Source organism: Lithobates pipiens, unplaced genomic scaffold (assembly GCF_037356315.1).
Source record: "Lithobates pipiens isolate NorthernLeopardFrog02 unplaced genomic scaffold, aLitPip1_a1.2 Scaffold_23, whole genome shotgun sequence".
Classification (NCBI taxonomy): Eukaryota; Metazoa; Chordata; class Amphibia; order Anura; family Ranidae; genus Lithobates; species Lithobates pipiens.
The window spans coordinates 101,813,818-101,840,534 of NW_027507785.1; the positions used below are offsets into that span (position 1 = coordinate 101,813,818).

General features: G+C 41.1%; 1 protein-coding gene across 1 annotated transcript in view; it reads left to right on the forward strand.

The window, feature by feature from the left end:
- Window positions 1-26,717, forward strand: part of SLC6A11 (solute carrier family 6 member 11) — a 376,923-nt gene that overhangs the window by 288,733 nt on the left and 61,473 nt on the right. Inside the window, exons 9-10 of the mRNA XM_077452108.1 lie at window positions 18,361-18,485; window positions 23,773-23,885. Of these exons, the coding sequence (XP_077308234.1) occupies window positions 18,361-18,485; window positions 23,773-23,885 (238 nt within the window). The remainder of the gene's footprint in view (window positions 1-18,360; window positions 18,486-23,772; window positions 23,886-26,717) is intronic.

Below are 26,717 nucleotides of genomic sequence, written 5' to 3' on the forward strand. Positions count from 1 at the left end.
CTGTAAGCAAGTGGTTAAATGGCTGGGGAATATTTTTGGACCTGTGATGTGTCCCAGAAGACTGCAGGGAGGGAGAGAAGAGAACTTCCACTTGAGTCACCTAGGCAGCCTAATTGGAAGTGGGGGCTGGGTACCTGTCAAAAGTAGGTACCCCCCCCCCCCCCCCCCAAAAAAAAATTAAGTGCCAAGAAATGACATGCTAAGAAGTTTGGTATCAACATCTGTAATTTCCCTCATAATCGAAGAATCACTGAATTCACAGGTTTTGGCTTCACATTTGCCTTTCTTTGTTTTATTTTTTCAATTTGCGGTGACACATAATAGTTTGATATATTTACATTGCACTTTTGTATTGCACATACTATTTAATTTATCTACCTGCACTATTGTTCGGTGATCTTTATTATGCTATGTATTATGGTATTGTGCTAGCTGCTATGTTTTTAATATCCAATAGACCCTTTTTTGTTTTTAGTTCTTATGGGGGGAGGGGGGTGTAATTTGACAATAAAGCATAGAGTTATATGCAGTCTTGTAACCGTCAGAGTCTAATATAATCTATGTTTTGAAAAACTAGTGTTCCAATTAATCACTTTTACCCCCTTCCTGACGAGAGCACTTTTTACAATTTGGCACTACGTAATTTTAACTGACAGTTGCGCGGTCATGCAATGCTGTACTCAAACAAAATGTGCGTCCTTTTTTTCCCATAAATAGAGCTTTCTTTTGGTAGTATTTGATCACCTCTGTGTTTTTTTACATTTTGCTATAATAAATATCCCCAAAAATGTTTTTAAAAAACTAATTTCTTCATCAGTTTAGGCTATTATACATTTTTCTACATATTTTTGGTAAAAAAAAATCACAATAAGTGTATATTGATTGGTTTGCGCAAAAGTTATAGGGTCTACAAACAATGGAAAAGATTTATGGCATTTTTATGGCATTTTTATAAATTTATTCATTTATTAGTAATGGCGGTGATCTGAGATTTTTTGCGGTACTGTGACATTGCGATGGACAGATCGCACACTTTTGACACATTTTTGGGACCATTGACATTTATACAGTGATCAGTGCTATACATATGCACTGATTTCTGTGTAAATGTCACTGGCAGGGAAGGAGTTAACACTAGGGAGCGATCAAGGGGTTAAATGTGTGTTCCCTCAGTGTGTTCTAACTGTATAGGGATATGACTGACTAGGGGAGGAGACATATCGTTTTTCCTACTTAGTAGGAACAAACCATATGTCTCCTCTTCCCTGACAACACAGGGATTTGTGTGTTTACACGCGAATCGGGTCCCCCGCCGTGCAGGGCGTGCCCTCTGGCGGCTCTTAAAGGGAACCCGTATATGTACGAGATTTCACGCAGTGGGGCCATTGTGCCACAGTAAATGTGCGTGAACCGGTCGGGAACCGGTTAACTTATAAAAGATAGGATTTTACTGACAAACCTGTACTTAAAAAAAATTAAAAAGTTGATGAAGTTATAGTGATCATTTAAATATTTACATATGCTTAATCAGCAGTAAACAAGCTTTAAATCAAGCCATATCTGGCCCATGTAGCAGCAAGAACTGTGAATCTTCAGATCTTATATCACAATCACTGAAGTTGATTGTTTAAAATAAAAGTGTTGGATGCAATCCTAAATGCACAAAACATACCGGTAATATTTATGGATTGTTAATCCAGGGAATATCCAATTGCTTTCAGGGAATCAGTAAGGATTCTCCATTCCCCCCGCTAGAGCTTGGACCATGCTTTATAGGGTTTTTTTTGCTTTGCTATGGATCAACTATAGATATATATGTATTTGGAGTTTTTCTGTTTTTTATTTATTTATTTCTCTATTGGTTGAACTAGATTGACTTGTGTCTTTTTTTCAACCTGACGAATTATGTAACTATGTAACTCAGCAGCACAGCCCCTGCTCCCAGCAGTGACTCCTTCCAAATTTTTAATTCCTAATGTAAACTTTGAACACAAGCTCTGGGGGAGCATAACCTATACTCTTAATAATAATAATAATAATTTGAATTCAGCTTTCAGTGCTTCTGCTGTGAACTTTGAGGAAGAATTGCTCCACAGGGCCTGCATCTAGAGATTTAGTGAGAGCTCATGTTAAAGCTCATTTACAACTTATTGAATATACAGCGGGTAAAATAAGTATTGAACATGTCACCATTTTTCTAGGTAAATATATTTCTAAAGGTGCTACTGAGATTAAATTGTCCCCACATTTCGGTAACAACCCATGCAATCCATACACACAAAGAAACCAAAACAAATACGTTTAGAAATTAAGTTATGTGTAATAAAATGGAACAGGGAAAAAGTATTGAACACACTAACTGAAATGTATTTACTACTTCGTACAAAATCCTTTGTTAGTAAAGACAGATTCAAGACCAGTGGTGACTGGTGCTCAAAATTTTTTTTTGGGGGGGGGGGGCGCAAAAAAACTAAAAAATATTCTGAAAAAAAACCCATCAATTGCCGTCACTGTACTATCAAACGCAGCCACTGTGCCATCAACCACAGCCACTATGCCATCAATTTCAGCCACTGTACCATCAAACGCAGCCACTTTGCCATCAAATGCAGCCACTGTGCCATCAATCGTAGCCACTGTGCCATCAACCACTGCCACTGTGTCATCAACCACTGCCACTGTGCCATCAAAAGCAACCACTGTGCCCATCAATTGCCACCACTAAAAATACTACAGGTGGAAGCTGTCCGTCACTTTGGAATGCGTCACAAAGCAGGTCAAAACCCTGCAAATGAAGCGCCTGGTCTGCAATCTTGTGATTGCATTGATGTGGCGCTTCCCATAGTGCACTGTGTCCGGCGCCCGAACACAGTGCACTTTGCCAGTTCCCGACCAGCTCCTGTAAATATATGCGTTGGCAGAATGACACGGCTGGGCAAAGTAACGTACCCGTACGTTACTTTGAATTGTCCGCCGCGCGCGCCTGCCAAGAGCTCCGTGACCGTGGTCGCGGGTCCCGTGGACTCGATCACCGTGGAGATACCTGCGTTCGTGTCACAGAGCTCAAGAACGGGGAGATGCCGATGGAAACAGCATCTCCCCATTCTGCCCATTGACAGCACACTGATCGTCTGCTCCCTGTCATCGGGAGCAGCGATCAGTGTGGTGTCACACACAGCCACGCCCCCATACAGTTAGAAACACGCCCCTAGGAACACCCAACCCCTACACTGCCACCTAGTGGTCAACCCCTTCACTGCCTGTGACATTTTTACAGTAATAAATGCAATTTTATAGCATCGATCGCTATATTAATGCCAATGGTCCAAAAAATGTGTCAAAATTATCCGATGTGTCCGCCAAAATGTCGCAGTCATGATAAAAATCGTTGATCTCCACCATTAGTAGTTAAAAAAAAATATTAATAAAAATGCCATAAAACTATCCCCTATTTTACAGACACTATAACTTTTGCGCAAACCAATCAATAAACGATTATTGTGATTTTTTTTACCAAAAATATGTAGAAGAATACATATCGGCCTAAACTGAGGGAAAACTTTTTTTTATATATATTTTTGGGGGATATTTATTATAGCAGAATGTAAAAAATAATGCGTTTTTTTTAAATTGTCGCTCTTTTTTTGTTTATAAAAAATTTAAAATAAAAACCTCAGAGGTGATCAAATACCACCAAAAGAAAGCTCTATTTGAGCCAATTTTGTTTGGGAACCACATCACACAACTGCGCAATTGTCAGTTAAAGTGACGCAGTGCCGAATCGCAAAAAATGCTATGGTCAGGAAGGGGGTAAATCCTTCTGGGGCTGCAGTGGTTAAAGCACATTTTTTCTATTTTTTTTAGTTTTTTTTTGTGACTGCTGGGTGGGGGGTGGGCGTCACCCGTGCACCCACTATGGACAGGCTGCCACTGTTCAAGATGCCTCCTGTATGGAGAAACTAGTTGCATGCATTGCTCAGATGTGATTTTGGCCCATTCTTCCACACAGTCTTCAAATTGTGAAGGTTCTGTGGGTCTCAGCTATGAACGTTAAGCTTTAGTTCTTTCCGTATATTTTCTAATGGATTCGAGTTAGGTGATTGGCTGGGCAATTCTAGCAGCTTTATTTTCTTTCTTTGGAACCTTTGTTTCCTTGGCTTTGTGTTTGGGATCATTGTCTTACTGAAATGTCCACCCTTGTTTAATCTTCATCATCACCTCAAAATAACACAACACACAGCCATTAATGTCTAAACCACTGGCAACAAAAGTGAGCACACCCCTAAGTGAAAATGTCCAAATTGTCCCCAATTAGCCATTTTCCTTTCCCGGTGTCATGTGACTTGTAAGTGTTACAAGGTCTCAGGTGTGAATGGGGAGCAGGTGTGTTAAATTTTGTTTTATCGCTCTCTTTCTGGCACCTCATGGCAAAGAACTTTCTGAGGATCTGAAAAAAAGAATTGTTGCTCTACATAAAGATGGCCTAGGCATAAGAAGACCCTAAAACTGAGCTGCAGCATGATGGCTAAGTCCATACAGCAGTTTAACAGGACAGGTTCCACTCAGAACAGGCCTCTTCATGGTCGACCAAAGAGGTTGAGTGTACGTGCTCAGCGTCATATCCAAAGGTTGTCTTTGGGAAATAGACGTATGAGTGCTGCCAGCATTGCTGCAAAGGAGTACAAAGACAAGCGTGTCTTGCCTACAGTCAAAGATAGAATAAAATATTTACAAAAATGTGAGGGGTGTACTCACTTTTGTGAGATACTGTATGTGTATGTATATATATATATATATATATATATATATATATATATATTTAGAAAAATGGTGACATGTTCAATACTTATTATACATGCTCCATGTAAATACTAGAATAGTTATAGCCTGACCACTGGTTCACTGCAGGTTTTGCCTAAATACAATAAGGCTTGTAATTTAGAATCACTACAATTCTGCCCGCAATCCCTAATCACAGCAAATCACGGGATTCCCGTGCGATCCCTGTCACTTCCAATGGCACCCAGTCGGAGCACGATTTTGCCATGATCGTCGCCTGATGAATCACGGTAAAAATCACGCAAACAGAATCGCGGGATGCCTGTCGCCCAAAAGAAGTTCTTGCACTTCTTTTGGGTGATGATTCAGTTTGCGTGATTTTACCACTATTAGTCAGGCAACGATTGCAGCAAAATCAAACAGTGATCGGGGTGCCATTGGAAGTGATGGGGATCGCATGGGCTTCCCACTATTTCCCGTGATTCGAGATCGTTTACAGAATACTGGACACCTAGATGTGAACGCAGCCCAAAGCCTAAATAATTCTACAGGTTTTCATTGTAAAAGAGAATGGAAACCTTTCTGTGCCCATGTTTTAACTATTACATTTCAAGTGGTAGTGACACAAATAGTAGATAAAATACTATTGATTACACATTATATATTAATTACTTGACATGTTACATTATTATTAATTAGTTGAAAGGTTTAAATAGGTTCACATTGAAAGAGTAGTATTGGTATCAGTAAATCGTTTCCATGTTTACAGTAATAAATATAAAACTCAGCCAAGATATTGCAACCCTTTTAATGACAGCAGGATCTACCACACTCAGAAAAGGTGAAGTAGGCAGGAGGAGAAGTTACAAATGAACTCAGCATTTGGGAGTTAAAGCAGAAACATATACATTAGAAACACGCTACCATTTGACTTCCAACTTTTTCTTTTGGCCCTGATTGCCTTGCTTATCAAGTTCAGCTACTATACTATAGCTTTGTGGATAATGAAACAACTAAGAATTGGTTGCCAAAAAACATAGTTATGGAGTGGACCGCAGTTATACAAAGATACAACAGGCAGCTTTTTTCACAGAAAAAGGCAGAAATATTGTACAGATACAATGCACACTGTATGCTGTCACAAGTCAACAGGAAACCCCTTCTTTTCTGTGTGGTGGTTTCTTCTGAGAGTGAAATCAAAGGGATGGCTGCTGTTTCCCCATGGACGATCTAATTTTTTTCACACCTGCCTCTAGGGCTGAGCCTTTTGGCTAGGACCAGGGTAAATTTTTATTCCTGGCCAAAGTGCCTAGCCATAGTATTGCACAATGGTCACTCTTTCACTTCTCCCCACTTTCCTATTTATTTAACTCTGTGTTTGTCACTTTTTTGTATTTTTTTGTTTGGTGTTCACGTTTGTCACTGTCTGATTAGTAGGGTGTGGGTCCTTGGGCCTACCCTGAACATCTTGGGATGGGGGTGGACATAGGCCTTTTAGCTTGGTTCGGCCTCTCTCAGAAGGTCTTGCCCTCGGGGGAGTCCCACCAAGTACTTGGGTGGGTCTGTTTCAGCAGACCTTCCAAAGAAAGGGGGTCCTTCTGGTTTTTGGACCCAAGTGAAGTACCTCAGTCCCCGTCTGGAGCCTAACGCCCTGGAGGATAAGGGTACGGTCCTTCCTTGGGAGGATTAATGTAACACCTGTTGCACGTTTTGTGTCACTCTTTGTGTGCATTTTTTTGCCACCGGGTAGAGTTTTTGGGTGTGTTTCACACGCCACGGGCTTTAAAAAAAATAAATAAATGGACTCTCTCATTGGAGTTTAGGTTTAACTGCTGGCTATTCTCTGACCCTCTATAGATACCCACAGGGGAAAGGAGGGTAGGTGCCAGGTAACAAGGAACTGGAGTATGAGAGTGACACCGTGCACAGAGAAGTTGTAAGGATGGATTAAGTTATAGGGCTGCGAGTACAGATGAGCACAGCATGGCTTGAGACCAAGGTTGCAGAGATAGTGCAGCAAAGTTTTAAGGATTTTTGTGTAGAGTTGGCATAGCAGAGATCTCCACTGGACTGCAAGGAAAAAGATGGCTCAGCAGAGCATCAGGCTGCAGGTGCCAAGAAGACCCAATGGAGGTTCCTACTGTAGATGCTGTGAAAAACACCTCATCATATTCAGCCTCATTCTTCACCCACTGTCTCTGTTGCAGATCTGTAGCACCCACAGCCCCTGTGGCACTGACAGGGATGGTGCAGTGGAGATTTGAGGCTGTGGGTGCAGAGATGGCATAGCAGAGGATCAGACTATGGTTGCTGCACTAGACTTCAAGAATGAGCGCATACACTGCAAATGCGTCGCCTTTCTGCCACTTCGCATCCTGGAAGTGACGTCATCATCAGCTCCCTCTGCATTTCGGGACTCCAGGAAGTGTTGGAACCTACCGGCGCAGTCCTCCCGAGTGCCATACTGCAGAAGCCATCCTGATGTCCAACTTTCCAGATGCTTTTACACTATTGTGCTTAATGCCTTTTGATGTTTTATCCTTGCAAGTACCAGTATTCTTACCTGTATTCAATTACCTTACTTACTTACCTACACTCAGATTGGTGCTTGTGCTTCCTCCTCAATAAGGGGAATAGAGGATGTGGTGCACACACACACAGAAAGGTAGTCCTCAAATTGACTGTTGGTTTTATGCAATGTGAACACAGATGGAGATTAAAAATACTCGGCACTGTATAGGATTGCAGCAATTACCTCTTCCTGCAAACACTGTGTGATCTCTCCCTATCTACTCTAGATTTCCCTAATGGCTGGTACACACAGGCTGCATATTGGCCGGTATCGGCCATTTCAACAGAAACCATCTGGCATTGGCCCAGTGTGCATAGCAGCCTGTCCGACAGAAGCTGGTCTATCAACAGGCTTCTGTCAAACCTAGGTGCTGAAAAAACAGCATAAGTGCTGCAGACCCTGATCAGTGTGTTCTGGCAGGGGGGGCAGTCCCCCTGTCAGAACAAAAGCTCAGTGGGGGAGATTGTGAAAAAAGAAGATACCGGCGCTCAAATAATATTCTAATTATACACTGGTAGGCTGCAATCCAAAAAAAAAACCTTCTATGAAGTGGGAAAAAAATATATATGTGTCTAATTGTGAAGTGTGCCCCCTATCTAACCATTAGTGGAAACAACCAAATAAATTTATATTTTTAACTGTGCTCAAAGTTTTTTTTCCTGTACATACAGCCCAAGCCAATACCACTGCTTGTTATTATACTATTCAGTGCTTCAATACCAACTTATCCAACTTGTACATAAAAACTACATGCATATATAAACACTATATAAGTGCAATATAGGTGCACTCTAAACACAAACACAAAAGGACCTCCCTATCTCAAGTCCATACACACTCTCAATCTCAAAAATGTGTATGTAAGAGTGGGATACGTTTCCCCAGTCCCAGATTTTATAGAAGGGTTCCTCAACAGTCCTCCAAATGTTCACATGTGTAACTTCTCACCACAGAACAAGCTTGGTGTCGACTAAAAGACACAGGAACATGTGAGTGCAATTGGTTATTTTAGTTTTTTATAATAAAAGTTGGAACGTTTTACACTATGTTGGTTCCATATATATTTTTTATGAGCTTGCATAACTGGTGGATTGCTGACTGGAGAACAAGCGGGTATAAGGAGTGGTTATCCATTGAATGAACCGAAGGCGAAATTCCATTTATATTTTGGTGAGTTGCCATTTCCTAAGGTGGTGGTGGCACGAAGGGTGTTCTGTGGTGAGAAGTTACACGTGTGAACATTTGGAGGACTGTTGAGGAACCCTTCTATAAAAACTGGGACTGGGGAAACGTATCCCACTCTTACACACACATTTTTGAGATTGGGAGTGTGTATGGACTTAAGATAGGGAGGTCCTTTTGTGTTTTGTGTTTAAGTGTTTGAGTGCACCTATATTGCACTTATATGGTGTTTATATATGCATGTATTTTTTTTATGTACAAGTTGGATAAGTTGGTATTGAAACACGGAATAGTATAATAACAAGCGGTGGTATTGGCTTGTGCTATATGTACAGGCAAAAAAAAACTTTGAGCACAGTTAATAATATAATTTTTTTTGTTGTTTCCACTAATGGTTAGATAGGGGGCGCAATTCACAATTAGACAGTGGGGGAGATTGCCGCACTAACATCACTCAGTTAATATAGCAACTGCTTCATTTTTTTTCTCCATGGGTTGAACGGAAAAAAACTTCCCATGTGTTCTAGCTTAACACACACTGATTGTTGCAACAGCGCTGGAACATTAGGAAAGCACCCAAAATTGGCCCTTTTAGGCCATAGTCCAGAGGCCAGGATGGTAATTGGCAATGAACTACAGTATTAGTTTGCCATATTCCAGAACTGCAAATGACTTGGGTTCAGATCAAACTTATGCATGTGACTTGTACCTTTGTGCAGACTTCTGAGAAAATTTGTGATCCAATCAAAGCAGAAGGACACTTCTGGGGGCGTTATGGATACCAGATGTGTACAGAACACCTTCGGGTTGCTGCATTACATTTTTTTATTGGTATCTCTAGAAAATTAAAGTAGTTGCACATTAAAATAGAAAGGCAATGTATAATAATATTAATATAATATTATTAAATTACAAAATGGAAAATTCCATTGAAATAGAAATGTAGCATATAATAAAAGTACATTGCCATATAGAATTTTTTTATGCTGTATTAATTATTTTTTATGAAAGGTTAGTTTTCCTTTAAGTAGGGAAGGTTTAGATGGCTTGTCAGACTTATTTATTGTCAGTGTTGCTTCTATTAGGATTGAATAGAAATCTCCTCAGTGAAAGAAACATTATCAAAAACCTGACAAAGCTTCTATCTATCTATCTATCTATCTATCTATCTATCTATCTATCTATCTATCTATCTATCTATCTATCTATCTATCTATCTATCTATCTATCTATCTATCTATCTAGCATCTCTCTTTCTCTCTATTATTCTTTTGGTTGTAATTTAGAATGACAGATGCAGAAAGAACTAGGCGTCTGTCTAGCTGATGAATGACTGTGACTAATTTGTCAAGCAACTGGTAATATTTTTTTTAATGACTCTATACAGTATATGACTACATAAAAATTCCAATTGAATACCTGAGTTACGAAGACCCAACATTACAATAAAAAATAGCCAAGCTACTTATTGATTTGTTATTACCAAAATCTTGTCAAAAAGATTTTATTGAAGATACAATAGAGTATTTGGCATTGACAATAGGTTAAGCACATAATATACAACATAAGTAATGAAGCTCAGAGTTCTATATTCAATACAATGTAAAATCTAAGTTAAAATAGTGACACTGAACAACTGAAAAGCAGTTTTCATTATTTGACAATTGCTCATGATTTTAAAAAAAAATTGTACTATCTTGGAGAATTTCTAGCAATACATGTATATATAGATTTTTTTTTTTTTTAAAACAATAAGCTTTTATTGGATCTTAGATATAACTGTTGTACAATAATACTAACATTTGTACCGGAGTATCATATTAAAATATAACAAAGTATAATTGAGTTCAGTGGTATAGTATATTACTAGTAAAACCAACAAAATTGCTTTGTGATCAGCCGATCATTACATCGATGGTCTATTTAGAAATTCCCTGAGTTTGTGTAGAAAAATCTATTATTTAGTTTGAAAAGAAGAATGAAATTGTGGGCCTCTGAGAAGTGCCCTTAAAAGTATAGAACAGAAATTAAAGAAAAGAGAAGGAGAGAAGAATAAATAAAAATGGGAGAAGAATATTGATTGTTCACGATTCTTTATACTTATAGGGGGTTGTTTACTAAAGGCAAATCCACTTTGCACTGCAAGTGCACTTGGCAGTAAAGTCATTGTAGATCCAAGGGAGACATGCAAGGAAAATAAAAAACAGCATTTTAGCTTGCACATGATTGGATGATAAAATCAGCAGAGCTTCCACTCATTTCAGATCTACCCCTTAGATTTAGAGCAACTGCACTTCCAAGTGCACTTGCAGTGCAAAGTGGATTTGGCTTTCATAAATAACCCCCTAAAGGTCTATCTCTGGGTGAAAGTGGCATAAGAGTCAAAGTATTTAAAGATGATCCACGGCTGCCATAATGTATTGAATTTTTCTGTATTCCCTTGTGTTGTTGCCCTGATCTCCTCCATGCCTTTGAGGAGATGTATCTCTTCCAGCCACTCTTTGATTGTGGGTGCGGTGGTGTCTCTCCAGTAGTGATGGACGAACTTCCGACGGGACGTTTCGCGAACGCGAAACGCGAACGGACACAAACGTTCGCGAAAACGACCGTTCGCCGCGGGCTCCATTGACTTCAATGGGAGGCGAATTTCGCAAACCTTTAGGTCGAATTTGCGGCCACGGGGTAATTATTAGGGGGTAGCACGTAGTCCCACCACCTGGACAATAGCATAATACATGTATGAGGTGAATTTGGGATCGATAACTACAAGCATTTTTTTTTTATTTGGGAAATTGTTCTGACAATTCAGGACTATGGAGCTAATGAAGGCAATGGAGGAGAGGGAAGGTCAGGGACCAGGGTAGGCAAACAAGAGGGTGCAGGAGATACAGAGCACTGACAGCAGCACCGTAATACAGAGCACTGACATCAGCACCGTGACATACAGCGCTGACAGCAGCTCCGTGACATACAGCGCTGACAGCAGCTCCGTGACATACAGCGCTGACAGCAGCTCCGTGACATACAGCGCTGACAGCAGCTCCGTGACATACAGCGCTGACAGCAGCTCCGTGACATACAGCGCTGACAGCAGCACCGTGACATACAGCGCTGACAGCAGCTCCGTGACATACAGCGCTGACAGCAGCTCCGTGACATACAGCGCTGACAGCAGCTCCGTGACATACAGCACTGACAGCAGCTCCGTGACATACAGCGCTGACAGCAGCTCCGTGACATACAGCGCTGACAGCAGCACCGTGACATACAGCGCTGACAGCAGCTCCGTGACATACAGCGCTGACAGCAGCTCCGTGACATACAGCGCTGACAGCAGCTCCGTGACATACAGCACTGACAGCAGCTCCGTGACATACAGCGCTGACAGCAGCTCCGTGACATACAGCGCTGACAGCAGCACCGTGACATACAGCGCTGACAGCAGCTCCGTGACATACAGCGCTGACAGCAGCTCCGTGACATACAGCGCTGACAGCAGCTCCGTGACATACAGCGCTGACAGCAGCTCCGTGACATACAGCGCTGACAGCAGCTCCGTGACATACAGCGCTGACAGCAGCTCCGTGACATACAGCGCTGACAGCAGCTCCGTGACATACAGCGCTGACAGCAGCTCCGTGACATACAGCGCTGACAGCAGCTCCGTGACATACAGCGCTGACAGCAGCACCGTAAGCAGCCCCAGGAGGAAGTCAGCACAGCACAGGGATGGTGTGATCCCCTCATAATAAGAACCCCCAGGAGGAAGTCAGCACAGCACAGGGATGGTGGGAGCCCCTCATAATAAGAACCCCCAGGAGGAAGTCAGCACAGCACAGGGATGGTGGGAGCCCCTCATAATAAGAACACCCAGGAGGAAGTCAGCACAGCACAGGGATGGTGGGAACCCCTCATAATAAGCAGCCCCAGTAGAAATATGACACCGCTCAACCTCTTCAAAGAGGAGGGTAGGGGCATATAGTACGGTGTGCTTTTTTGGGTCAGGGAAGTGAGCCAAATGAATTAAGAAGGTCTGTGTGCTTGATTCCAAAAATTGTTTATAGACATATACATGGTCTACTGATCACATGTGTTGAATTCCTCCGAGATCCATGCCTCATTCATTTTTAGAAATGTGAGGTAGTTAACACTGTGGTGAGCTAGGCGAGTACGCTTATCGGTCACAATCCCCCCTGCTGCGCTGAACGTCCTTTCGGACAGGACACTGGATGAGGGGCAAGCCAACAGTTCGATTGCAAATTGGGCAAGCTCTGGCCAGAGGTCAAGCCTGCCCACCCAGTAGTCTAGGGGTTCATCACTCCTCAGAGCGTCCACATCGGCCGTTAACCCAATGTAGTCGGACACCTGACGGTCTAGGCGTTCCCTGATGCTGGATCCGGATGACACCTGTCGATGGGTCGGCTGAAAGAATGACCTCATATCCGAAGTCACCAACACATCTTCAAACCGGCCTCTTCTTGCAGGCGCTGTTGGATTGGTACCCGCAAATCCTTCTCTGGGAGTGGGAATTGCTCCTCTGCCAGCGCACGCAAAAGCAGAATGCAGCATTTCTCGAAGCAAGGCCTGGAAGTGCTGCATTCTGACAGCCCTCTGCGACGGCGGTAACATTTCCGCCATTTTGTGTTTGTACCGGGGATCTAAGTACGTTGCCACCCAGTACTGGTCCTTGACCCTCATGCTTTTTATACGGGGGTCCCTATTAAAACACTGGAGCATGAAGGCCCCCATTTGCACTCAAGCGGAAGGTATGTGGTGGTGGTGGTGTTGTTGGTGGTAGTGTCTTTGGGGGTGCACATAGCAGAGAGTGAAGAAGAGGGTGCAGATCGAGAGGATGAGGAGGGTGCAGAAGAATAAGGCTGAGTGAGCCACTCAACCAAGTCTGGTGCGTCCTTTAAAGTAATTGAACGCACCTTCTGCAACTTCCCACTTTGGCTCAAGGCTGTTGCTCCTGCCCTACCCCTACCACCCCTGCGGAAGGGCCTGCCTCTTCCTCTGCCTGTCATTTTTTAAATCACCCTGTGACAAAACTCTTAGTCCCTATACCGCTGAAGGACTGCTGCAGTATAGGGCAGCGGTCAGCAGTAGTGCACGTCAACCCTATGTATTGTGGACCGATAGCGGTCCTTACAGAACAGCAGACTGTAACGCACTCAGGCCTATGTACCGTAGCACCCTATACCAAGTTACCAGTCCTTATAAGAACTTTTGTGGACCAAGCAGGTTGTGTGTTAGTGATTAGCAGACTGTACGTCAGTCCCTATACCAATGAAGGACTGCTGCAGTATAGGGCAGCGGTCAGCAGTAGTGCACGGCAACCCTATGTATTGTGGACCGATAGCGGTCCTTACAGAACAGCAGACTGTACTGCACTCAGGCCTATGTACCGTAGCACCCTATACCAAGTTACCAGTCCTTATAAAAACTTTTGTGGACCAAGCAGGTTGTGTGTTAGTGATTAGCAGACTGTACGTCAGTCCCTATACCAATGAAGGACTGCTGCAGTATAGGGCAGCGGTCAGCAGTAGTGCACGGCAACCCTATGTATTGTGGACCGATAGCGGTCCTTACAGAACAGCAGACTGTACTGCACTCAGGCCTATGTACCGTAGCACCCTATACCAAGTTACCAGTCCTTATAAGAACTTTTGTGGACCAAGCAGGTTGTGTGTTAGTGTTTAGCAGACTGTGCGTCAGTCCCTATACCGCTGAAGGACTGCTGCAGTATAGGGCAGCGGTCAGCAGTAGTGCACGGCAACCCTATGTATTGTGGACCGATAGCGGTCCTTACAGAACAGCAGACTGTAACGCACTCAGGCCTATGTACCGTAGCACCCTATACCAAGTTACCAGTCCTTATAAGAACTTTTGTGGACCAAGCAGGTTGTGTGTTAGTGATTAGCAGACTGTACGTCAGTCCCTATACCAATGAAGGACTGCTGCAGTATAGGGCAGCGGTCAGCAGTAGTGCACGGCAACCCTATGTATTGTGGACCGATAGCGGTCCTTACAGAACAGCAGACTGTAACGCACTCAGGCCTATGTACCGTAGCACCCTATACCAAGTTACCAGTCCTTATAAGAACTTTTGTGGACCAAGCAGGTTGTGTGTTAGTGATTAGCAGACTGTACGTCAGTCCCTATACCAATGAAGGACTGCTGCAGTATAGGGCAGCGGTCAGCAGTAGTGCACGGCAACCCTATGTATTGTGGACCGATAGCGGTCCTTACAGAACAGCAGACTGTACTGCACTCAGGCCTATGTACCGTAGCACCCTATACCAAGTTACCAGTCCTTATAAAAACTTTTGTGGACCAAGCAGGTTGTGTGTTAGTGATTAGCAGACTGTACGTCAGTCCCTATACCAATGAAGGACTGCTGCAGTATAGGGCAGCGGTCAGCAGTAGTGCACGGCAACCCTATGTATTGTGGACCGATAGCGGTCCTTACAGAACAGCAGACTGTACTGCACTCAGGCCTATGTACCGTAGCACCCTATACCAAGTTACCAGTCCTTATAAGAACTTTTGTGGACCAAGCAGGTTGTGTGTTAGTGTTTAGCAGACTGTGCGTCAGTCCCTATACCGCTGAAGGACTGCTGCAGTATAGGGCAGCGGTCAGCAGTAGTGCACGGCAACCCTATGTATTGTGGACCGATAGCGGTCCTTACAGAACAGCAGACTGTAACGCACTCAGGCCTATGTACCGTAGCACCCTATACCAAGTTACCAGTCCTTATAAGAACTTTTGTGGACCAAGCAGGTTGTGTGTTAGTGATTAGCAGACTGTACGTCAGTCCCTATACCAATGAAGGACTGCTGCAGTATAGGGCAGCGGTCAGCAGTAGTGCACGGCAACCCTATGTATTGTGGACCGATAGCGGTCCTTACAGAACAGCAGACTGTAACGCACTCAGGCCTATGTACCGTAGCACCCTATACCAAGTTACCAGTCCTTATAAGAACTTTTGTGGACCAAGCAGGTTGTGTATTAGTGTTTAGCAGACTGTGCGTCAGTCCCTATACCGCTGAAGGACTGCTGCAGTATAGGGCAGCGGTCAGCAGTAGTGCACGGCAACCCTATGTATTGTGGACCGATAGCGGTCCTTACAGAACAGCAGACTGTACCGCACCCAAGCCTATGTACCGTAGCACCCTAGACAGACCAAGTTACCAGTCCTGATAAAGAGCTTTGTGGAACAAGTGAGTTGTGAATGATTAGCAGACTGCAGCAGAAGGGCAGCAGTCAAGTATAATATTCTTTCTATATTTGGAAGAAAGAATATTATACGTGTACAAGCCTATTACCGTACCACTGATACCAGTCCTGAAAAGAACCTTTGTGGAACTAATAGTAACAGCAAGTCTTTAAAATTATCCTCACTGCCTGACACACTGCTTCCTGCCTGTCCCTATACAAATTGGCAAAAAAGAGTAGGCTGGAACGATTAGCTGGAACAGCTCTTTTGTGGACCTGATAGTAACAGCTAATGATGATGATGATGATGATGATGAAGAAAGACTAATCTGGCTGAGCTGTCCCTAAAATAGCAGCATACAGCGCTCTGTCCCTTTATCTAAACTGACAAAAGAAACTCAGGCTGCTGACCTAACACCTATACCAGTCCTGAAAAGAACTTTTGTGTACCAAATAGCTAGCGTTTTCTCTGTCCCTACTCCACACAGGATCCTTTCCCTACAGTGACAGAAGAAAGAATGTAAAATGGCCACCGGATCGGGTGTATTTATAGGTTAGGGGGAATGTCCAAGTGTCCATGAGCTGTCATGTCTCAATTGGTTGTCCTGTAACACATGATAAACGTGTCACGAAAGGTTAAAGTTCTTGTATACATTAAACACGTAAGTCCGCCGGGGCGAACGACGGAAAAAGGCGTTCGAACCCGCGGACGGCGAAAGTCGGAAATTCGCCGCGAAACGACCGCCGGGCGAACCGTTCGGCCATCACTACTCTCCAGTGCCTCGGTATCACTGTTTTTGCTGCTGTGATTAAGAATCTGGTAAAGGAATTTTTGTATTTTCTCAAGGTGCAATTGGTAATATTTATAAGACAGCAAGCAGCGTCTAAATGGATTTTCGTTTTTTGTAATGTGTTTTATAATCTTGATTATTTGGATCCAAAAAGGTTTAATCAAGTCACATTCCCACCAGATATGGTAGAGAGTGCCTGCAGCTCCTCGTCTGAATGGACACAGTTATTTTTTTTTTTTTTATTCCTGTCTGGAGTTCAGCGTTAAAAATGTATATAATTTTTAACACCGAACTCCAGTCAGGAATAAAAAATAAAAAATAACTGTGTCCATTCAGACAAGGAGCTGCGGACTTCCCCCAAACCCTTCTTTCCTTATTGGCTGACTGACTTTGATAAACAGTGCATGGCACCGCACTGCTGTCTCAGTCAAGGAGAAAGGGGAATCCCGGGCAGCCGACACACTCCTACAACATCGCTGGATCTAGATGGGGCTCAGGTAAGTATTAGCCCTTGTACACACGGTCGGACATTCTGACAACAAAATCCGTCGGGTTTTTTTCTGACTGATTTGGTCCGAAACCGGTGTTGCATACACACGGTCGGACAAAATTGTCAAAAAATCCGATCATTCGGAACGTGATGACGTTCGTTCGTTAATACGGGACTACGTTCAGGCTAGTAGCCAATAGCTTTGGTCTCGTAATTTGATCTGAGCATGCGTGGCACTTTGTCCGTTTGGAATTCTCTACAAACGATCTGACAAAGTCTGATCGGACCATGTTGTCGGAAAATTTTATATCCAGCTCTCAAAATTTGTTGATCGGACATTCCGATGGAAAAAGTCTGATGGAGCCCACACACGGTCAGATTATCCGACAACACGGTCAGATCTGACATTTTCCGTTGGAATTTTCGACCGTGTGTACAAGGGCTTAGGGGGGCTGGGTTTTTAACTTCATCACAATGAATAATCATAATTATTATGACAATAATAAAATGATATTAACAAACATTCTTATTTGTCCGATTCTGAATCTCCCATCAACTACCAGTACCAGTCTCCCACTCCCATATTAAAAAAGGTCATTTTCCCAACCCTCACCCTCACGCAGCAGATGAAAACCTCTGATTGGTCAACATAACACCAGTAACGTTTCCGTTGTAATGGACTTAGAATCTGAAATTCATCATCGAAATTTTGTATACAATTCGTAAGCATAGAAATTTGTATTTCGGATGCCTCCGAAAGTACAAATTTTTGGAAATTCGTACGAAACGAACCGCACATGCCTAATGTGAATGTTTTTTCTAAAGGGATGATTACATGATCTGTGCCATTATCATCAATTCAGTGGCTCTCGATCTGTAGACAGAAAACAGAAAATGAAAGGCGTGCCACTGGCTAAAATGTCAAATTTCTTATTTTGTGTGATTTCACATGCATGTAACTGCACCTAAAATACACAAGCCCTATGCGTGTTTAGGCTATGGACATATCTGCTGTACCTGGGGAATATTTATGAGTATTATATACAATCTGAGAACTTATGCATGCCAGATTTACTATGAACATCAGAGATTTAAATGTGTATATTTCTCATCTTGCTCAATAAATTCATCAAAAGCATGTATTCTAACAATGAATGGTGTGAAACATTCTGTGTACTGAATGCTTGAATCTTGGTCACAGCTGCTCATTTTCACGGTCAATTGTCAGTAGCTACTAGACCTCATTAGAGGAATGTTAGGAACCAAATTAGATTTAGAGAAATGTCATTGCTTATTTCACTAATTTGATCGTTTCTGGTTTGTGTTACAGAGACTGCCTCCTGCTTTGCTGCCTGAACAGCGGCACCAGCTTTGTGGCTGGTTTTGCCATATTTTCTGTCCTTGGATTTATGGCTTATGAACAAGGTGTTCCGATTGCTGAAGTTGCTGAATCAGGTATTTGACGTTCTGTAGCTTTTTTCCATGTATAAAAAAAGCTGTGTTCACTAACACATAATACGTGAGGTATTTTTACTATTGTGCATTCCTTTTTACAAAATAAAATAGTAATTTCAATAAAAGTGTATCAAAAGCCATTTAAAAAAACAAACGGATAGAGTAGGGAAGGAGTAAAACACTTTTAAATATTAAGTTCACCCTTTATAACATGTTACGTTACCCTCGTACTCATGGTGTAACATGTAACTTGTTACTGCTGCAACTGCAACCCGCAAACCCCCCCCCCCGAGTCCCTATTGTGACAGTGAGTTGGGAATCTTCTCCCTGCTCCTATTGTCACATTTAAAAAAAGACCCAGCCATGTGGGGCTCTGCCCACCTGGCTGCATCATTCATTTACAGAGTTCTGTGAATGTGAGAACTACAAGTACTGACAGCCTTTACAGATGTCAGCTTGTAGTTCTCAATGAACCAACAGGGTGCTGTTGAGCAAACTGCCTATTCCATATGCACTAATGCTCCCCCCCCCCCCCCATACCATCAGGGATGCAGGCTTTTGCGTGCTGATAAAAAGCCAGACGGTCCCTTTCCTCTTTAATCTGGACGATTTGGTGCCCATGGTTGCCAAAAAGAATGTCAAATTGCAATTAGTCTGATGACAGAACAGTTTTCCACCTTGCAACAGATCATTTGAAATTAGACATTTCTGTATCATGTTCAGATATGGCTTCTTCTTTGCATGATATAGCTTTTTGAATGGTAGAGTGAACTGCTTTTAATGCAGTGCCATCTGAGGGCCTGAAGACTGTGGGGATCCAATATTACATTTTGACCTTGTCCCTTGTACTCAGAGATTTCTCCAGATTCTCAGACTCTTTTGTTGATTTTATGTACTGTAGATCATGATATATTTGTTTATTAATTTTATTCATTGTAATTTTACATTGAGAAACCTTATCCTGAAATTGTTCGAAAATTTTAGATGCAGCTTTTCACAAATTGTTGATCCTCTGTCCATCTTCTGAAGCATGCTGTTTCTCTAAGATGTTCTATTTATACCCAGTCATGTTACTGACCTGTTGCCAAATAACCAAATAAGTTGCAAAATGTTCTTCTAGCTCTTCCTTGTTGGTACCACTTACTTTGCTTTTTATTGCCATGTAACAACTTTTTTGAAATGTGTTGCTGCCATTAGGGATGAGCCCAATGTTCGACTCGAACATCGGGTGTTTGTCTGTTCGCCGAATAGCGAACAATTTGGGATGTTTGCAGTGAGTTTGAAAGCCGCGGAACACCCTTTAAAAGTCTATTGGAGAAATCAAAAGTGCTTAATTTAAAGGCTTATATGCATGGTATTGTCATAAAAAGTGTCTGGGGACCTGGATCCTGACAATTTTTTTTTTTTTACATTTTGGTTCGGGGTTCCCCTTAATATTCATACCAGACCCAAAGGGACTGATAATGGACTGGGGGGATCCCATGCCGTTTTTGTTCAATGACTTCTTTTATCTGTATTGCCGGGACTGACAATTCATTATAGCTGCGAGTACTTTTAGATCTTTTTTCCTTTAGAAATGTCATTTTGTGCAGGACTTTTCCCATGTTTAGAACACACGGGAAACATGCACAACTTTACAGACATACTATAGATGCACCCCAGGTATGAAATTTAAAGGAATATTTCACTTTTATTGTTTCACTTTAAGCATTATTAAAATCACTGCTCCCGAAAAAACTGACATTTTTAAAACTTTTTTATGCATTGATACATGTCCCCTGGGGCAGGACCCGGGTCCCCAAACACTTTTTATGACAATAACTGTCATATAAGCCTTTACAATTACCACTTTTGATTATTCATGTTCGTGTCCCATAGACTAATGGTGTTCGTGTGTTCGAACACATTTTTTGCCTGCTCGCATGTTCTGCTGTAAACCAAACCGGGGAGTGTTCGGCTCATCCCTAGCTGCCATCAATTACAAAATTACCTTTTTTTTTTTTTTTATGGTAAATTTTCTCAATTTAAACATTTAATATGTTTTCTACTCTCTATTGTGAATTGCATTCTGTTTTTATGTAGATTTTACAAAGCATCCCAACTATTCCATTGCGCTAACTGTATGTTTATGGTCGTTGTCCTGCTGGAAGGTGAACCTCCGCCCCAGTCTCAAGTCTTTTGCAGACTCTAACAGGTTTTCTTCCAAGATTGCCCTGTATTTGGCTCCATTTATCTTTCCATCAACTCTGACCATCTTCCCTGTCCCTGCTGAAGAAAAACATCCCCACAGCATGATGTTGCCACCACCATGTTTCACGGTGGGGATGGTGTGTTCAGGGTGATGCGCAGTGCTAGTTTACCACCACAGCTAGCGTTTTGCTTTTAGGCCAAAAAGTTCAGTGTTGGTCTCATCTTACCAGAGCACCTTCTTCCATATGTTTGCTGTGTCCCCCACATAGCTTTTCGCAAACTGCAAACGGGACTTCTTATGGCTTTTTTTCAACAATGGCTTTCTTCTTGCCACTCTTCCATAAAGGCCAGATTTGTGGAGTGTACGACTAATAATTGTCCTGTGGACAGATTCTCCCACCTGAGCTGTGGATCTCTGCAGATCCTTCTGAGTTACCATGGGCCTCTTGGCTGCTTCTCTGATTATTGCTCTCCTTTGCTGGCCTGTCAGTTTAAGTGGACAGCCATGTCTTGGTAGGTTTGCAGTTGTGCCATACTCTTTCCATTTTTGGATGATGGATTGAACAGTCCTGTGTAAGATGTTCAAAGCTTGGGATATTTTTTTAGAACCTATCCTGCTTTAAACCTTTCCAAAACTCTATCCCTGACCTGTCTGGTGTTCTCCTTGGCCTTTATGATGCTGTTTGTTCAATAAGATTCACTAACAAACCTCTGAGGGTTTCACAGAACAGCTGTATTTATACTGATATTAAATTACACACAGGTGGACTCTATTTACTAATTAGGTGACTTCTGAAAGCAATCGGTTCCACTAGATTTTAGTTAGGGATTTCAGAGTAAAGGGTGCTAATTACAAATGCACGCCACACTTTTCACATATTTATTTGTAAAAAAAAATTGAAAACCATTTATCATTTTTCTTCCACTTGCCAATTATGTGCCGCTTTGTGATAGTCTAACATATAAAATCCCAATAAAATACATTTACGTTTTTGGTTGTAACATGACAAATTGTGGAACATTGCAAGAGGTATGAATACTTTTTAAGGCACTGTGTATGTATATACATATATATATATATATATATATATATATATATATATATATATATATATATATGTATATACTTTTTGTTTTGGATAAAGTAGGGAAGGGTTAAATCCTCTGTTTTTTTTTTTTTTGTTTTTTTTTACTGTGTCTTCCTTTCACTACTTGCCCTGGAGAAACAGCAGTAAGTGAGAGAGAAATCTCCACAAAGTGAGTTGAATTGTCCTCTCAAACAGGAGTCCTCTTTGGAATATGTATCCTTGCATCTTGTTCTGGTGACAACTGTAAAATGGTGGCTCCCCAACACTTTTTGCCTTGATGACAGCTGTGGCCAGGACAAAAAGGAATGAATCTACCTAGCGAGGATAAAAGGAAAAACAGACGTGCTCTAATCCTTCCCTACTCTATCCAAAATAAAGAACACAATATTTTGCTTTGTTGTTCACTTTAATAATGAAAAAAAAAAAGACTTTATTTTATATTATTAAGCACAACTACAGGTACATAGAACAATCAACCTGATTTAGATTTAATTACTTACGTCAAGGAAGGGTAGTAACTGACAGGTTGGTTAAAGATTCCTGTTAATTTTAGTTCTTTGTCTTGATATTTGCTTCTACAATAATCTGGAAAACACCTACATTTGCTAATCAATGTGAATTTCTGTGCTTGTAATCCTCACTGATCATTCCTGATGTTCCTCTTTGAAACCTATCGTTTTCATGCAGAGACTGTAAAACCCTTTAAATAAACCCTTAATAGTGTTGTTCCATCGCCTACTAATTTATCAGAGTTCTAACATTATTATTGGCCTATGGTACATTTCTTTTTATAGGTTGTATTCTTAGAAAGCAATTCAATGACCTGTTAAATCAAAAACTGCAAGAAAAGAAAGTAGTTCAAAGTAGAAAACATCTATCTTTGGACTTATTTCATGCCTTGGATGGTCATCAGTTGTCCTGTGTGACCCAAAAACTGTGAACACCCAATTAATCAATAAGAAGCAAAAGTAGGAAACGATTTCTTTACAATTTTTCAGTTTGTTATAATTTTTTTTAAAGCAACAGAGATGCATTGTCTCCAAGTTCCAGAACTCTATTGTTGCCCCAAATAAACAAATACTGTAAATATCTTTATTAAATATCCAAAAACATACAGTACAAAGACCTTGTTGGCGTGCTTCAGCTGAACTACGTCAACCAGGTTTTACATTTTTGCACTGTATGTTACTGAATATTTAATAAAAATACTGTATATTTTTATTTTGGTAAACAATGGTGAGTGCTGGAACTTGAAGACTGAAACAGCATAAGTAGAGGTGTAGCCTACGCACCCAACCACACTTGCCTGGACAAAGAAGCAGAATAGTCGAGCAGCACTAACTTACAGCTGTGTGAACAAAATGAATGTATCCCAGATGTATACATCTTTATTAAAACAGTTAATTGTAATATTATTACAAATGTATTGATATTAGAAGAATGATCATTGATAGAACTGTTTGTTAAATGCCGAATATAAGGAATTCTACCCACATTGTTGTCAGGGCCATGCATACACAGCTCAAAAGCCTTAATATTCAAGGTATGAGTGCTTACCAAAGGGTTATTTTGGATTTCTCTTGCATTTTTTGTAAAAATATAACATTTGAAAATGCATGCTAATCAGTAGAGATTTTCTTCGCATTTGCTCAAATTTTAATGTGCTACTTTTGTTTGCATAAAACATTATTTTTATTTGAGCTGCATATTTGTATTTATAATCAAATCTTAGCTATTTGTATGGTATGTAAGTATCCTTATTACAAAGTCAAATAATGGTGTGACTGCCCACGATGGATGTTTCCTAGTGTAGAATTAGTGTAATTTCTGAATCTAGACACCTTCATTATGGTCTTGTGAAAGAGGACACACAAGGGACACATACTGCTGTGTGAGAAACCAGAAGGGGATTCCATCCTTCATTATCCATCACATTGAAATCAACAACTCTTACCATATCAATTGATGCTTTTCCGTGCAAATACTGCCATTAATGATTCTTTTTTCAGGACCCGGTCTTGCTTTTATCGCTTACCCAAAAGCTGTCACCATGATGCCTTTGTCCCCATTATGGGCAGCCTTGTTTTTCATGATGCTCATTTTCCTGGGACTTGACAGTCAGGTAAAAAATTCTAAATGTTTGCATTATTTAATTTGTTAAATAGTTTATGTTTTTTAATTTAAGATGTATATGGAGTAGTGTTTCATCTGACAACAGTGGCTACATTCTCAAAAATTCTCCAGCTAAAAGCCAATATCTGCATAGAAATTGCGATTTGACTATTTAAGAACAACATCAGAATGTACAACAAATACAAATAAGTATTGTCTCCTAGATGGAAAGTATGCCCAGCGCATTTCAGGAAATTGTCCTTTCCTCAGGGTCGGTTCCTTGTGGAACACAATGTACATCTATAATAAAACATAAATCAACATTGAGAATCATATAAACAGAATGCGTGAAGTGAGCATTGTTAAGGGCAGGGGAGTGCAAGAAAATCATGATCCCAACGCATGCAAGATTAACAACGCCACCACCACAATAAATAAATAAATATATGTATATATATATATATATATATATATATATATATATATATATATATATAACCTGATGAGAGAGAAGAAAATAGCTTCACTGCTGGGTACAAGCTGACTTGAAATGAAGATGGAATCCAAAACATAGAGATGAAAAACTCCTGATTAGCACCACATAGTGATCACAACGCCAATACGTTGAGGAAGTGGCTGTTACGTGGTAGCCAGAAAATATGGATAGAAAATGGCTGTGTGTGAACAATTAAAGCTGTCAGAGTGCATGATGGATGCCAATGCTGGTGCTAAAGGATAATCTTTTCAAATAATTTTTATTCAGAATTTAACAGAATTATGATTACAACAAACGCATGAATACAGAACATACAATGATCACAAAGTAGAAGGAGTCAGAGGAAAGCTATTCAACACATTGTACACAAAAATAACAAAGTACTGGTCTTATATTGCAGGAGGAAAGAAAGTCGGCTAATAGTATGTATTTCCATATGATCAGTACTGGTATAGGGGGAGGAATATAGAAAGGGTGAATAGGGAAAGAGGAAAAAGGAGAGAGAGGAGGGAGAGATGAGAGGGGGGTGGGGGATGGTGGAGAACAGCGAAGTCGAGTTAGTAAGATAGAATATAAGTGGGCAAGATAAAGATCTCTGGATATAAACATACCTAGGTTCGTTAAAGAAAAAAAAACTGGTAAGTCAACAACATTTGCAATCAGCTAAAGGATAATCTTGCATGTGCTGGGATCATGATTTTCTTGCACTCCCCTATATAGATCAATACTTGTTTTTTTTTTACCATTGCTCAGTTGCCCTTAAAATCCCAATCCTCCTTGGGGGACCCTTTCTCACATATTAGGTCTCCTTATAGGGTTGATCCATCACTAGTAGGGATGTACTGATACCATTTTTTAATCGGCAAATACAAGTACCAATACTTTTGGTCAAGTACTCACCAATACCGAGAACCAATATCTTTGCGGTACAATTTGAGCCCATACAAAATTAGTGGACACAAATCACACAGCAAAGAATTGCAAGCAATTTGAATAGGAATGCATGCGATTCCCTCCACCGCTCCTGTGTGAACCCAGTATAGAAGGGGATGCACCATCTAGTGCAACAATTGGCAGTTTATTAAATCAAAATCTGTATAGTGTTCCTGTCCTGCCGGTGATAAAAAACCATGGCTAATTGTGGTGATCACAAGGCTGGAGGAGATGTTCTCCAACAAGCTGACATCACTTTCCCCTCTATACCGACAGGGGACCCTAAAATTCTCCAGCCCTTTAAGAAGCACAAGCGGCTGTGATTTTCTATCATTGATGGGATGGGGACACTATACAGGTTTGGATTTGACGAGATATGTATATTAATGTGAGTTGTTATAACATTTTTATGAGTATGAGCGCAAATACATGGTATCGGTGCAACCCTAATCACTAGGGTCACTATTTCTGTTATATTAGCTATTTTACATAAAGTACCTAATGAGAATCTTCGGTTGGGTCGGGCTTTGTTTTTCAATACTCATTAGTTTTATAGCACATATCTTCCAGGAGGTACTCTGCTATTAGCCATGTATTATTTATCATTTAACATTAAATTGTTTCATTTTTTTTTTTCTACTCTGTTATCGTGGCTTGTTTCTATTAAGGTCCTTCTTGTTCTAAATTCACTTTCAAAAAAATCAGCACAAGGGATGGTACTTACATGTCATGGTTGAAATCTTCTGTCCTCTGCTCCTCCCCTATAACCCGCAGCTGTAATCTTCTGGTGCTGGAGAGGTTAACACTGCTGAGTTACCAGTCACAGGGATGTGCTGACTATGCCCTCTCTTTCAACCCTCTCTACCATTCATAGAAGCTGTACTATAGCTTCCATTCATGAAAAGCCTTCAATAAAAGGAGGAGGAGAAGCTTTAATTCATCCATCCATCCATCCTCCATTCAGGTGAGCTCATCAGTCTGCTGCTTCTCTTTTCAATGTCCAATCACAGACTGGAAAAAGTCAGAGAAATGTAAATGTGATTGAACTGCAGCAGTTAAAAATACCAACAATTAACATATCAATCTGACACCACCTTTATACTTGGGCAAGTTATACTAAGCTAAATTGGTGCAAATTAAGTGTCCATGAATAGTGGGCTTAAAAAAAACACCGGTTCCCTTGGCAGAAAAAAATACTTATAAAGAGCATATTTGTACAAGCAATTAGCATTTTTTTTCTGCCAGAAAACGCCTCTCAAAAATGCAATGCAGAAGTATTTTTTATTTTTGCTTCTAAACACTGGGTTTAAAATATGCCTCTAAACCAGCTATTTTCAACCAGGGCACCTTAAAATTTCTTCAGGTGTGCCTTGACAAAATGTCTAAAATGTGCCCCAAAAGTGTATGCAAGCA